Genomic DNA, 14,386 nt, shown 5'->3' with positions numbered 1-14,386 from the left:
ATCTAATTTTAAATATTGTACAAATTGTCACCTCAATTTTGTACCTTGTCTTATCTATCCACGAACACTCTACTCAACACTTACCTTTTTTCACTTTGGAGCAACTGCACTATATTGATAATTGTACATATCATGTCATCAGTACTGAAGTTTGTTGGGGGCGTGGTTTGGGCGCCGATGGAGCAGGCGGCAAGAGCCGATAGCTCCGCGCTCGATCCCCCGATTTATCCTGAAAATCGGGGTCTACGGTGGCCTGGGACCGTGGAGCCTGTGTCGGAACAAACTAAGTTGAAACCCTATATGGTGACTCAGAAGAATAAAGGAAATGAACTGATAGTGTGTGTAGAGTGAGAGACACATGGGACCACTAGTCTCATTGAGAGAAAATTCCCATCAGTCACCACTCGATTCCACCCTTCATCATCTGGGATCTTTCACTCTCAGAAACAGGATATAGGACCCACAGTGGACTGGTCAGATGTTGGAAGCCTAATCTCGCCTGTGGAGTCCAATATGAGGGGAACCCTAAAAATAAGGTGGTGACTGAAAGCAGTGCTTAAACAAGTGAGGTGCAGAGTGCAAAGGTGAAATGAAATGTATAAAAATTAGGTAGGGAAGTGAAAAGGAATTATTTATTAAAGAATCACTTCACTCCTAAAGTTAAAACTGAGTGCGTAGTGGTCTAAACAAATAACCACTGTTGGAAAAAGGAGGTCGACATGTTTCTGCAGACTAACAGGATCCACATGGTGTCCAGCTGCTTCTTCAGGACCAAAACGCTACTGCTTTAAAGAGAAAAGAATTTTTTATATAAGGAAATAAACAGATATCACCTGAGATCCAGTGATACTATCCTTCTCCTGACTGTGTAGTTCAATGCCAAGAATGGTTCAATTCACCGTGAGACACACATAAAGGGAAAAACAAAGTACAAAGTAAATTAGATATAGAGCGCTGTGTTGAAACAAATTCTTTCTAACACAGTTCTCTTAAAAATAACAGGAGAAAATACCAAACATGTATGCGTCATGTCCTGCTATTGCATGGTCACAAACTCATGGCTGCTCACTTACCAAATCGGCAGGAGAGAGAAATCCCACCTCACCTGGCACACAGCGTAGGTAAAACAGGGCACCGCTCTGAAAGTAGCGAAAGAAATACGTAAGAAAAGGAAACTAGGTAACTCGGGGTGTCGCAGTAGTCCAGCAACACTCATAGACCACAAAACAAATTAAAAGCAAGTACACCGGCATTAGTTGTTCAAACAGTGCCGTGTGCGAGTATGAGTATGATTACTTGTTTGCTACGCTCTTAGTTAAGATGGTAATGGAGCGCCGATGCCCATAACGGGGTGCTGGAAATCGGAACAACATAATAGCGTCTCAGTTGTAGAGACGATGAAGGGAAAGTCAAAGAATCCCCCGAGAAAGTCTGACCAAAAATTAATCAGAGTCAGAGTCAAAGGGTCCACGCATAATATCATTCTATATTTGTGCGTGCAACAGGCATACCCTGGCTGGTGCAAGGATGGTCTATGTAGTAGACCGCTATTGAGGTTACCTAAACAGAAGTGGTAACAGACATAGTCAGGGCGCCTACCTGTCCGTCGGTACCCCGGGCGTCCCTCTGGGCTGTCGTGGGAGGTACCGACGCGGCGCCTGATCAACCAATATATTTCCGCCTTCTACCACAACCGGGGGATACAACCGGATGACGTCAGTCAATGTGCGATGGTACCTCCCACGACAGCCCAGAGGGACGCCCGGGGTACCGGCGGACAGGTAGGCGCCCTGACTATGTCTGTTACCACTTCTGTTTAGGTAACCGCAATAGCGGTCTACTACATGGACCATCCTTGCACCAGCCAGGGTATGCCTGTTGCACGCACAAATATAGAATGATATTATGCGTGGACCCTTGGACTCTGACTCTGATTAATTTTTGGTCAGACTTTCTCGGGGGATTCTTTGACTTTCCCTTCATCGTCTCTACAACTGAGACGCTATTATGTTGTTCCGATTTCCAGCACCCCGTTATGGGCATCGGCGCTCCATTACCATATTAACTAAGAGCGTAGCAAACAAGTAATCATACTCATACTCGCACACAGCACTGTTTGAACAACTAATGCCGGTGTACTTGCTTTTAATTTGTTTTGTGGTCTATGAGTGTTGCTGGACTACTGCGACACCCCGAGTTACCTAGTTTCATTTTCTTACGTATTTCTTTCGCTACTTTCAGAGCGGTGCCCTGTTTTACCTGCGCTGTGTGCCAGGTGAGGTGGGATTTCTCTCTCCTGCCGATTTGGTAAGTGAGCAGCCATGAGTTTGTGACCATGCAATAGCAGGACATGACGCATACATGTTTGGTATTTTCTCCTGTTATTTTTAAGAGAACTGTCTTAGAAAGAATTTGTTTCAACACAGCGCTCTATATCTAATTTACTTTGTACTTTGTTTTTCCCTTTATGTGTGTCTCACGGTGAATTAAACCATTCTTGGCATTGAACTACACAGTCAGGAGAAGGATAGTATCACTGGATCTCAGGTGATATCTGTTTATTTCCTAATATAAAAAATTATTTTCTCTTTAAAGCAGTAGCGTTTTGGTCCTGAAGAAGCAGCTGGACACCATGTGGATCCTGTTAGTCTGCATAAACATGTCGACCTCCTTTTTCCAACAGTGGTTATTTGTTTAGACCACTACGCACTCAGTTTTAACTTTAGGAGTGAAGTGATTCTTTAATAAATAATTCCTTTTCACTTCCCTACCTAATTTTTATACATTTCATTTCACCTTTGCACTCTGCACCTCACTTGTTTAAGCACTGCTTTCAGTCACCACCTTATTTTTAGGGTTCCCCTCATATTGGACTCCACAGGCGAGATTAGGCTTCCAACATCTGACCAGTCCACTGTGGGTCCTATATCCTGTTTCTGAGAGTGAAAGATCCCAGATGATGAAGGGTGGAATCGAGTGGTGACTGATGGGAATTTTCTCTCAATGAGACTAGTGGTCCCATGTGTCTCTCACTCTACACACACTATCAGTTCATTTCCTTTATTCTTCTGAGTCACCATATAGGGTTTCAACTTAGTTTGTGTTGACCTCGTGCTACCTTATGTTGTTATAACTGTTTCTAGGGATAGTAGCATTTTGGGGTCGGTAAACCATCCCTGCAGACCCTCTTCCTCCTGGTTTATAGATTGCCTGTGTCGGAACACCAGCGGCACAGTTTGGACCCGGCATCCTGGCTGGCGGAGTTTCGGTGCCGGAGTTTTCTTTGTTGGCGCTGGGGCCGGCCGGCCCGCGACGGAGCTTCCAAGATGGCGGAGATCCCTCCCCGATAGCCCTGTGGGGAGCGGACTTATCCTGGGGACCGGCGGAACAGTCAGCTGAGGCGAGGCCAGAGAGGGACGGCGGCTGCCAGGCGCCGACACCTGCGTCCCGCGGGGAGACACTGCGGAGGGCGACCGCTGCCGGCCAGCGACTGGCGAGACCGGACTTGAGCCTTAAGATGGCGGCTACAGGGAAGACCTACAAGAAGCTGTGGTAACCCCTGGGCGGAGATCGGGGTCCTGAGGAGGTACGGAGCAGGGCCCAGTTGGGAGTGGACGGTTGCTGCACGGCCCCCATCGGAGCAGTCCTCGGGGTTGTTGGAGTGCGGAGCAGAGCACCGGGCGGACCCAGACGCGGGCGGGCCTATATCTGGAGAGCCGGGAGAGCACTCAGACCAGATCGCGGAGAAGGATCGCGAGGCCAGGGGGGTGCCGGCCCCCCGGTCTGGGACACAGGCGGATGCCCAGGAGGGTGAGGCGGCGCCGGTAGGGCGTTCGGCCCCAACGGGAGGATCCCAGGCAGGGAGCCGCCAGCTGGCTGTGGAGGGGGCTTGCTGGGGGCCTCGAAGTGAAGGTCCCGGACTGGCTGGAGTGGGGGGGGCCTCTCTCTGGCGCTGCGGCCGACAGCCGAGGTGGCAGGGGATTGGCCTGAAAACTGGACAGTGCCAGTGTTTGGGGGCAAGAAGCGGACTGTTGGACTGGGAGCCAAGTGAGTGCCGGACGCCTGTTAATGGCCTGGAGTCCCTGCGTCTGCCTGACTCTCGGGGGCCTACGGCCATAGTGGAGCCGCGGAGGCTGACTGGAACGTACTGAATGGAGAGGGGGTGCCTGCGGAGGGTCTACTACTCAGCTGTTGGCACGAACTGCTGAGAATTGGTGAAGCCCTGCGGGCATCGGGTAGAAGAATCACGCCGGAGGGCGTTGTTACGTGGGACAGTGTGTGGTGCGGCCTGCGCGATGAAGCCAGGAACAGCAGAAGGAGGCGAGGTACCACAGACTACCGCCCCAACGGGTGAGGAGGCGATGGGGGGCTCAGAGTCAGAAATGAGGCTGGGCAAACGTCTGGACCAGATCCTGGAAGCCATCACTGCGACCAAAGAATCTCTCCATAACGACATAGCGCAGGTTGCAACGGGGCTGGGCCTCCTAAAGGCTGATCATTCGAAGCTGGTGGACCGGGTGAAGGACACTGAATTGACGGTGCAGGAACTGAAACCGGCGGTGGTGACTGTGGAACGGAAGTTGGAGGGTGCACTGCAACGGCTGTCAGCGCTGGAGAAAAGGGCGGAGGATGCCGAAAGTAGGAACAGGCGCAATAATGTGCGAGTGGTCGGCCTGCCAGAAAAAATTGAGGGGGCGGATATGATTGCATACCTGGAGAACTGGTTTAGGACGCAAGTGGCCCCGGAGGGTTTATCCCCCTTCTTCACGTTGGAAAGGGCGCATAGAGTCCCGGCCAGGCCGCCATCATTGAGGCGCCCTCCCAGGCCGGTGGTGGCTCGTCTCCTCCACTACAAAGATAGGGATCTGTTGATTCAAAATGCGCGGTCACTGGGTCCCTTCAAAGTGGAGAACAGCTCGGTGACCATCTTCCCGGATTATACCCAGGAAATCCAAAGAGCTAGGGCTTCTTTCCTTGCGATCAAAAAGGAGCTCAGAACTGAGGGGATTCAATATTCATTGCTGTTCCTGGCTAAACTACGGATTATCCTGGATGGCACGACGCAGTTTTTTATGACACCTGATGAGGCCTGGACCTGGTTAGAGACCTACAGAGTGGGTACTGATCGCAGACATAAAGCTGAGAATGACCGACCTAAGCCGGCGAGGGTACGCCAGTCGCAGCGTCTCCGAAAACGACACAAGACTCAGCAGGCCCTGCTGCTTGCGCAATTGGCGGCGGACAAACAGGGGGCCCCAGCGGTGACGGCGGCCATCACGGGATCGCGAAGAGAGGAGTTGGCAGAAGGTTCAGCGTCAGAGGACGACAAGAGACATTCTGGGACTGAGATTTCAGATGAGGATAGTACTGTTGGGCCGGAGGTGACTCCCCGCTCGGCAGACGATTTGTGACTTGTACGACCTCCGGGGCGCAGTGCGGGGCACAGCCTCCTGTGGTAGAGGATGGACTTCATGGTATCCTTCTAGAGCACGGTAGCAGTACCAGGCCACGGGGGGGGTCATGGGGCGGGGAGCTGGGGCGAGGGCTTCCGCTTGTCTGGGCATGACCACGCTCCTACTGCCCCTAAGGCAGCCTGCAGTGGCTACTGCAGGGTGGATCTGTTTGTTTGGTGCGTGAGGTTTGGATGGGGGCTGTGGCGCAGTTGCTGGTTCCTGTTCTGGGGGAGTGGGTTTTGGGGGTTCTGGGGAATGTTTGGGGGGAGGGCACTTTTGATGCTGGTGTGGGCTGGCGGGCTGCGGTAAGGCTGCTGCGATTGAAAGGTAGCAGTGGGGACGATGCCTGAGCTGAAGTGCGTCACGTGGAATGTGCGGGGACTCCACACCATGTCCCGACGCCACAAAGTGCATGCATATCTGGTGCGCCGAGGGGTTCAGATTGCGATGCTTCAAGAGAATCATCTTACTAAGCTGGAATGTGCGGCGCTTCAGAAGCGGTGGAGAGGGCAAGTGTTTGGTACAGCATATTCTGCGTTTGCGAGGGGGGTATTGATTTGGGTGCGGGCGGGGATTCCCTTTCAGATGACGAGTCAGACGATTGATCCGGAAGGTAGATATGTAGGGGTGGCGGGGAGGCTCTATGGTAGGGAAGTGGCGCTCTGTTGTATTTACGCCCCGAACTCCGACCAGCCCCGCTTCTTCGACTCAATCTCTGGCCTCCTGGCTCAGTATCTGGCGGGGCAGGTCATACTGGGAGGCGATTTTAATTCCATTACTGATGTCACCTTGGATAGATCCCACCCCCAACTGATTGCATCCCCGGTGCGCAGAGTGGCGAAACAGAGGAGCGACTGGCAAGCTGAGTGGGGGCTGATTGATGTGTGGCGAGGGCAACATCATGGGGACAGGGACTACTCCTTTTTTTCTGCACTCCATGAGCTGCATGTCAGGATTGACACGATCCTCTGCGACCCCACCACTGCCTCTTTGGCAAGACACACTGAGTACCTGGCTAGGACCATCTCAGACCACAATCCCCAGTTGCTTTCCCTCTAGTGGCAGCGGGTGAGGACAGCGATTCCTAATTGGCGACTGAACCCGGACACGTTAGAAGATCAGGTCTTCCAGTCAGAGATCCGCGAGGGGGCGGAGTCATTCTTTGCGATTAATAAGGGAACGGCCTCCACTAGGGGGCTAGAATGGGATGCATTCAAGGTGGTTATGAGAGGCCTATGTATTGGGAAACACACTGGAGAAAGGAAGGTGGTATTGGAGGAGGTCAGGAAGGCGGAGGATGCGTTAAGGGAGGTGGAGAAGCAGAGGCCGGAACGGGGGGCACTGCAGACACAGCTCTTGGAGGCTAAGGAATTAGTGGCATCGGTGACCGAGAGGCTGAGATGCTATGACTACAGGCAATACATAGTGAGGGTCCATGCAGAGGGCGACAAAGTGGGCACGCTGTTGGCGCGACTGGCGAACCCGGAGCCGCGGGGGGGTGCAATAATGAGTTTGAAGTTGGAATCAGGGGATACCGTTTATTCACAGGGGGCGATCCTCTCACGGTTTACTGGGTATTATGAGACCCTATACCAGAGTCGCTCAGAGACGGAGGGTGGTGTCCTATCCGATTACCTGGCGGAGGTCACTCTCCCACAGCTTGACGATGAGGAGGCTAAGACCCTGGGCGCTGTGATCACACTGGCAGAGGTTAGGGGGGCTATCAAGCACATGGCACGGAAGAAAACGCCGGGGTGGATGGCCTTCCAGTCGAATTTTATGCTACATTCGTAGACATATTGGCGCCCCAATTGTTAGAAGTCTAAATTGAGGCGTTGAAACAGGGCCGGCTGCCCGGCTCGATGAGGGAAGCTCTGGTTGTGCCCCTGCTGAAACCGGGAAAAGATAGTACGGATGTGACTTCCTATAGGCCGCTGTCTATGTTAACGGTGGATTATAAAATCTTGAGCCGCATCCTGGCCACCAGATTGCTGCCGCACATGACGTCATTGGTACACGAAGATCAGGCTGGCTTTATCCCCACTCGGAATACCTCGGCTAATATCCGCCGCCTTGTGCGAGTCTTAGGTAGTGAGCTGGACCCGGGCGATTGGCCTGCAGTACTATCCGTCGACATAGAAAAAGCATTTGATAGTTTGGAGTGGGGCTATTTGGATGAGGTGTTGAGGAGGTTTGGCCTCGGGTCTGGGTTCAGGCCCTGGACGAGAGTATTGTATTCCTCGGCTACTGCCAGGGTGAGACTGGGCTCGGTGATCTCCTCCGCATACCCGGTCCAAAGAGGCACGCGACAGGGGTACTCATTGTCGCCCCTACTGTTCGCCTTAGCTATAGAACCCCTGGCAATTCGAGCTAGGTCGGGGTTGGTACACGGGGGGATCGTCTGCCGAGGCGAGCGACACTATATTTCGCTTTATGCAGATGATCTACTGCTGTTCTTGGAGGACCCGACAGGGGCGTTGAGGGAGGCAGTGAATGCGCTTACGGGGTTTGGAGCCCTGCCGGGTCTCAAAGTGAATTGGCGTAAGACTTGCCTTTTCCCGTTGAGAGCGGGGACACCACAACCGTCGTTACCGGCAGATGTGATTTGGGAGGACTCCTGTTTCACCTATCTGGGAGTCAGGATCTATCATACGTCCGAGGGATTGCTGGAAGGGAACTTAGGTCAGTGTATGAGAGCCCTGCGGGGCTCGACGGCGTTTTGGGCCACGCACCCACTATCGGTGGTAGGGAGAGTGGCGCTGCTCAAAATGGTGGCATTGCCACGCCTACTGTATTACTTTAGGACCGTGCCTATATGGGTCCCACCTAGGTTCTTTAGGGACCTGCGGACCCTCACCACTGGGTTCATATGGGGGACCGGGAGGAGGCGGGTGGCACTGGACACGTTACGTAGGCCGAAACTCGAGGGAGGGATGGCGGTCCCGGATTTCGAACTATATTATTTGGCGGCGCAGCTGCAGATCCTCACGCAACACGTAGCGAAGGAATTTCGGGGACCTGACCAGCACAGAGGGAAGGGAGTCCCGAGACATGTCCTATCTTACATTGTAATGAACCAGCAGCTTGATGTGCGGAACCTGACACTCGAGGAAAAAACGTTGCGACTGTGCTGGAATAGAAGCCGGAAACGTGCGGGAGTGGAACACCCTTATGCCCCAGAGGTATCTCTGGGCATGTTGACGGCGTTGCCACACGGAGGGGATTGGGCCCCCCTTTTGGATTGGGAGGAGTTGGGACTGCAGGTGATGGGCGAATTGTACGCCGAGGGAGAACTGCTGCCCTTCCAAGCAGTGCAGGATCAGTTTGGGATCCCAGCTGGGAACTTCCTCTTGCACATGGCTGTCACGGCAGCGATTAGGAGGCACTGGGGTGAAGGGCAGAAAGAACCAGCGCCCACGTTGGCGTGCCAGTATGTCGTGATGGCTGCGGGGACGATTAAAGCAATTACGTGTCTCCAGTCGCGAATGCTTCGCGAAGGACAGACACCCCTTATTGGATTGAAGCAGAAGTGGGAGGAGAGTATAGGTAAACCCATTCCAGATGAGACGTGGGGTCAACTCTTGCAGAGGGCGGGGAAGGGTTGCAGGAATACACGCTTCCAGCAAGTGCATTTCTTTGTGGTCCATAGGGCCTATCTAACCCCGGGTAGGATACAGAGGCATTTCCGAGTCGCGGGGGCGGCTTGCCCCAGGTGTTTTCTTCCGGGGGCGGAATTGGACCATATGTTTTGGGACTGCCCAAGACTGGGATCCTACTGGACTGACGTGGGTGAGCTCCTGAACGAAGTGACAGAGAGGCAGGTGACCTTTGACAAGGCCACCTGCCTGCTGCTATGGTTTCCCCACACGAAGAAGACGAAGGTTACCAGCAAATTTATCGATCTGGGGTTAATTCTGGCTCAGAGAGAGCTCACGTGGCGCTGGAAGTCGACGGAGGGCCCATCTAGTAGACGATGGGCGATGGAATTGAGTAAATGGGCCAAGAGTGAAAGTATGATCCGGCTTAGGCAAGCAACGCGCGCCGCGGATGAGAGGGGTTTGGAGGTAGCACAGGCGTGGGAGTGTCTGGTGCAAGCGTTGGTGGAATACATGCCGCAGGAGGAGGACGAGGAGGAGTGAAGCAAATGGTGCATTCCTGGATGGCGCACGGTTGCCTGACTGTTGTTCCCTTGGCTCCTGCACAACAGATTACATTCCAGCAGTCGGCACACACCAGCGATACTTCAGGGAATGGGTGGGGGATGGTAGGTTTGGGGGGGCCCCGAGGGAGGCTTGAGGATGATCACAGTGCACATAGGACACGGGTTGCGGCAAGTAGGTGGGCCGAATCGGTCCAGTTTCATTGGGTGGAGGGGAGGCGCTGACCCGAATCCTTATTCCTCGATGCTTCCTAGTAGGGGTGTGTTTTTGGTTTGGGGCTGGGGGGGGGGGCAGGTATTAAAAAAGCAGCGACATTCGACAGGCCTACCTTGATTGACGTCGAATTATTGTTCACATTGTTACTTTATCACCTAGCGCCATCCCAGGTCATAGACTTTTGCCGCCCTGCCTCCGGGATGTGGGCTGAATGGCTGTGCGATGCTGGAATACCTATTGGGGGTGGGCAAAGTGCGGAGACGGGCAGTGATATGAGTAAGCTGTATAACTTTGATGCTGCAATAAAAATTGTTTTAAAAAAAAATAAAAAATCTGTACTGAAATTTGTTTACTATTGAATTTATGTATTCATTGTGATAACTAATCTATATTAATATAATCAGTGAGTTCCTTCATTTTAGCGTGCGTGTGTGTCACTTCTTTGGTATTTTATGTTCAATCCTTTGTCTTATAAGAATAATTCCCGTTGGGACCATTTTGTTTTGTAACTGCTTATACCCAGGCTCTATGGTTTACTGGGTTCCCCCATTGTTATGTAAAGGACTTTTCCACTTGAGCAACCTATTGCAGCAAATTTAGATGCTGTGCTATTTTACATGAAGAATGTGTAAATTCTGGCTGTACACTCTTCGCCTGGTGCAAACCCGTTTGTGATACTTTTGCAGAAAAGCACTAAGAAGTGTTTAGAGGATTTTCTCCCAATAAGTGATATGCTCTGTCACGTTCATCAATCTTGTCAACGAGTTCATAATTAAAACTTTGACTGTTTATGCAGACTTTCAAATACCATAATATTCATACTCAGTCTGGTAAGATGCCTGAACGATGGATCCGTTAATATGATTTGATGGCCATCCAAGTCTGAAATACATGGTAGCAACTTGCTTGAAAATGTATTCCTGAGGGAAAAAGAAAGAAATACAATTGTAAATGTGGATGTCACAGTGATTTCTTGGAAAGTTTCAATTCAGATGGCAACTCAATTAAATGGCATTGTGCCATAGCAAAAAAAACATTTGCAAGCCCAATAAGTCTCGCCTATGAGAGCTACTGGCATTGGCATGGATTTTTAGCCTTGCTGTACAGCAGCGTGGCAGAAAACAATTGTTGAAAAACGGCATGTCATGGTCAAAGCTAATGCTCTTTTTCCATTTACAAAAAATGGGTGGCATGGGGAACAGCAAGATGACCACAGCAGGTGGGTTGGGGGAAGCAAGCTGACAACAGAGGCCAGACAGGAAGTGCTGGGATAGTACACATAGAATAGAAGGCTGACCGAAGGGACAGGGACAGCAAGCTTTAAACAGGAAGGCAGGCAGGAGGACATGGGGCATCAAGCTGGCAACATAGCACAAGCCGGAGGTTACAACGAGAGGGGATTGGGAAACATACAGACAATGGACGGAAGTTGGTAGGGGCTGGGGAAACAGACAATGAAGAGCAGGTGGGAAGGGCTGGGGAAACACACAGCCAAAGAAGGGTGGGTGGGGAGGAAACAAGAACAGCAACTGAGGGAAGGTGAGAAAGAAGAACACAGGGAGGGTTAGTATATGAGGGAGACAGACACACGCAATTTAAAGAAGGCCAGTGGAAGAACACAAGTAAAGCATGCATGTTCCAAGGCAGGGACTAATAGAAGAAAAAGAAGGAAAGCCTACAGAAGCTGCGAATAGGAAGTAAGCAAGTAAGAGTGACAATGCAGCCAAGGGAAGCAATGGGTGAGCTCTAAACCCACTGTAAGTTAACAATATCTTTCAACAACAAGACCTAAAAATTGAGTTTTCCATAAAAAGGTGAACCTCACACCCACCCTTAATTACTTCACCTTTAAAAGACTTTAAAAAAATTATGTTTTACCATAGAGCACTGACAAACAATTGTTTTTTAATACATGCTATTTTCTTCAGGGCGGGCTGACCTTACAAGGCAGAGTGAAAAGGGTCAGTAGATTGGACGTATACAGCCGATTATAGGAGGGAATGGGGTGGCAATCTTCAGGATAGGTTCTCCAAGCCTGAAAGCAGCTCTGAGGGAGTGGCAAACAATCATTAAACACACATGATTTCCTGCTTTAAAGAAATAATGTTCATGAATACATCATACCAGACCCTCAAGTTTTGGAATAATTTTAAGAGATTTTCTTCAGACTCATTACCCTATTAGCCAATCATTTGAAAATGTAGACCTTGAAATTAATAGTTTGATTGTGCTGAAAAAATACGGGCAACTTTAAGGGACTACTTTACCTGCCTTAGAAGACTGTATTTAATAAGTGTTTTATGAAATCTTGGTAGGCCCACGCGGTATGAGATCAGTTGTGAGCTTTAACAGAAAGACTTATCTCTAAGAAGTATATGTGCAGTTTCAAAGGAAAAGCTCAAAAAATGCAATCCTAAAACACTTTCTTTGGTTGATTACCTGTAACAAAAACGAATGGGTGCCTTCTCCCTCAAAAAAGAGATGGTGCGGCCCGTCAGTCTCAATCAGTATTGAATGTATCTATTTTGAAGCATTAGATCACAACATAATGGCAAAAATCATTCATAAAATTGCAGGTGCAGCTAATCCTACGCTATGAATATTTTATTGTGAAACCGTGTAACATTACCTGTAGAGAAAACACTTGGTTAGTACAAATTCCAGGCCACAACCTTTAGTCGAGGAGTTATTTGCAGCACAATTAGGTGTAAATATTTAATGAACAGCATTGCCGGCGAGAGGCAATGTGTCAGCTATGCTTTAGATTTATTTTTCTTGAAATATAATAGGTTCGGGTTGTGGTGCCTTACTTGATGTGTATGAATAATGCATGCGTGATATCACACAGACCAATAGATATCTTGAGAAACGAGCTTGTAAGGCATGATATCACGAGCGTGCTGGCTGCAAACTACAGTGCACGACCCTTGGCCAACATGTTCATATTTTTAGTTTTGTTGAAAACATACCGCTCAGGAAACTGACAAGAAACTGCATGAGATTGTCTGTTTGACTCCTGTGCACTTTTTTTCTGTACATGCACATGGGCACTGGTAAAATCATTTTGTTGTCTCAGTACTCCAGACTAAACAACGACCACGACGCAAATCAGACTAATGTCTATGTCACAGGGTGACATAGGTCCAAGGAGACAGATCCACGAAATCTGATTCATGCCCGATTTTCAGGACAAACACTGAAGATGTAACTCATTTATATTCACATTAAAATGTATTGAGTTGTATTTTCTATTGAAATTCTGAAAAACACTTTTCCCTGTCCTATCTTGGCCACTTCTGGTTAACATCCTCGTTTTCCCTGGAATGTAGAGGAAATCATAATAAAAATAGTGGTATGTTTCTCATCTAACATATTTGTGCCTAAAGCAATTTACAAGTTAGGTTCCTGCAATTATTATGACAGCTGGCTTGTAACTGACGAGCCCAAAGGCATAGTCATAGGGGTTGCTGACACAAAATGGCTATTTGCTGTGCACCATACACAATTTGTGACTCACAAAAGCACTTACGATTCGCACAATGAGGTTTTAGACCCACCTTGAATCGCAATTAGGAAGGGGCATGAAAGGGGAGCCCCCACCTAAATTGGATTCAGAAAGGTATGTAACAATGGTCTGTGCCCGTAATGCGCGCACAAGCCATTGAAAAGATGCAGCCTCCTCAAAAATGGAGGTAAGGGATTCACTAAGGGGAAGCTGTCTGCATTCGGCAATCTTGGGGGGAGCAGGCAGTGGTGCAGAAGCTACTGCTTGCTCCTACCTGTGTCCCCATCTATTTCTTACCAGCTTCACTGTAAAAGATGATTGTGAATAAAAAATACATACAGCCCTTTAAGCAAGCACTTCTCACATTTCTTCCCAACCAAGCAAGCCTAGTGGGCATTTATTATCACTATCTGGACTTAACTGCAGTAAATTCAAGGTATAACTTACCCCAGCATAGAAAAAAAGACAATTACTCAGAGGGTGACCAGAGTGATTGGGGAGATAAGGATAGATGAACAATAATCAACAAATATTACTAAACTATCAAGCTAAAAGTGCTTTAACACCCAACTGCAGACAGATGTTTCCCAAGCCCACAGCCCCTGTCACACTCTATTGTTTGTTTGTAGACCACTTTTGGACAGTCACTCAAAATGTCATACTGGTCCACTTTCCTGGCGAAGGAAATATGCTGTTGATGAGTCCACCTGGGAAAAAAGGAATTCCTTCCCTCCACGTTCCACTTTCGGTTGCACAGGGTTGCCCACCATGTCTGAGAGCTCTTGATCACCAACTCTTTTTTGATGTTCAGCAACTCTGTTTTCCTCCTACCATCACCTCATTTCAGTGGATCAGGTTGCCACCGCTGTATCCTTTCTACATGCACCACAGAGCTTCAGTGCTGACAGGCTAGCTGAAGAATGTTGATTCACTGGATTAATTCCGGTCTCTGAGCCCAGAACTTCAGCCTCTGTGTTCTCCATATCTGTTCCCCTCTTAGCTAAATTCAAGGAAAACTTGAAAGGGGGCTCTATTTGAGTGCAGCCATCTTG

General features: G+C 49.6%; 1 protein-coding gene across 1 annotated transcript in view; it reads right to left on the bottom strand.

The window, feature by feature from the left end:
• Positions 1-14,386, bottom strand: part of TRHDE (thyrotropin releasing hormone degrading enzyme) — a 1,998,244-nt gene that overhangs the window by 335,537 nt on the left and 1,648,321 nt on the right. Inside the window, exon 14 of the mRNA XM_086918108.1 lies at positions 10,652-10,749. Coding sequence (XP_086774234.1) covers positions 10,652-10,749 — 98 coding nt within the window. The remainder of the gene's footprint in view (positions 1-10,651; positions 10,750-14,386) is intronic.

The sequence above is a fragment of the Lissotriton vulgaris genome, chromosome 1_1 (assembly GCF_964263255.1).
Source record: "Lissotriton vulgaris chromosome 1_1, aLisVul1.2, whole genome shotgun sequence".
Taxonomy (NCBI): domain Eukaryota; kingdom Metazoa; phylum Chordata; class Amphibia; order Caudata; family Salamandridae; genus Lissotriton; species Lissotriton vulgaris.
The sequence above is the reverse complement of the archived record's forward strand: the minus strand, read 5'-3'. Positions and strand labels throughout refer to the sequence as shown.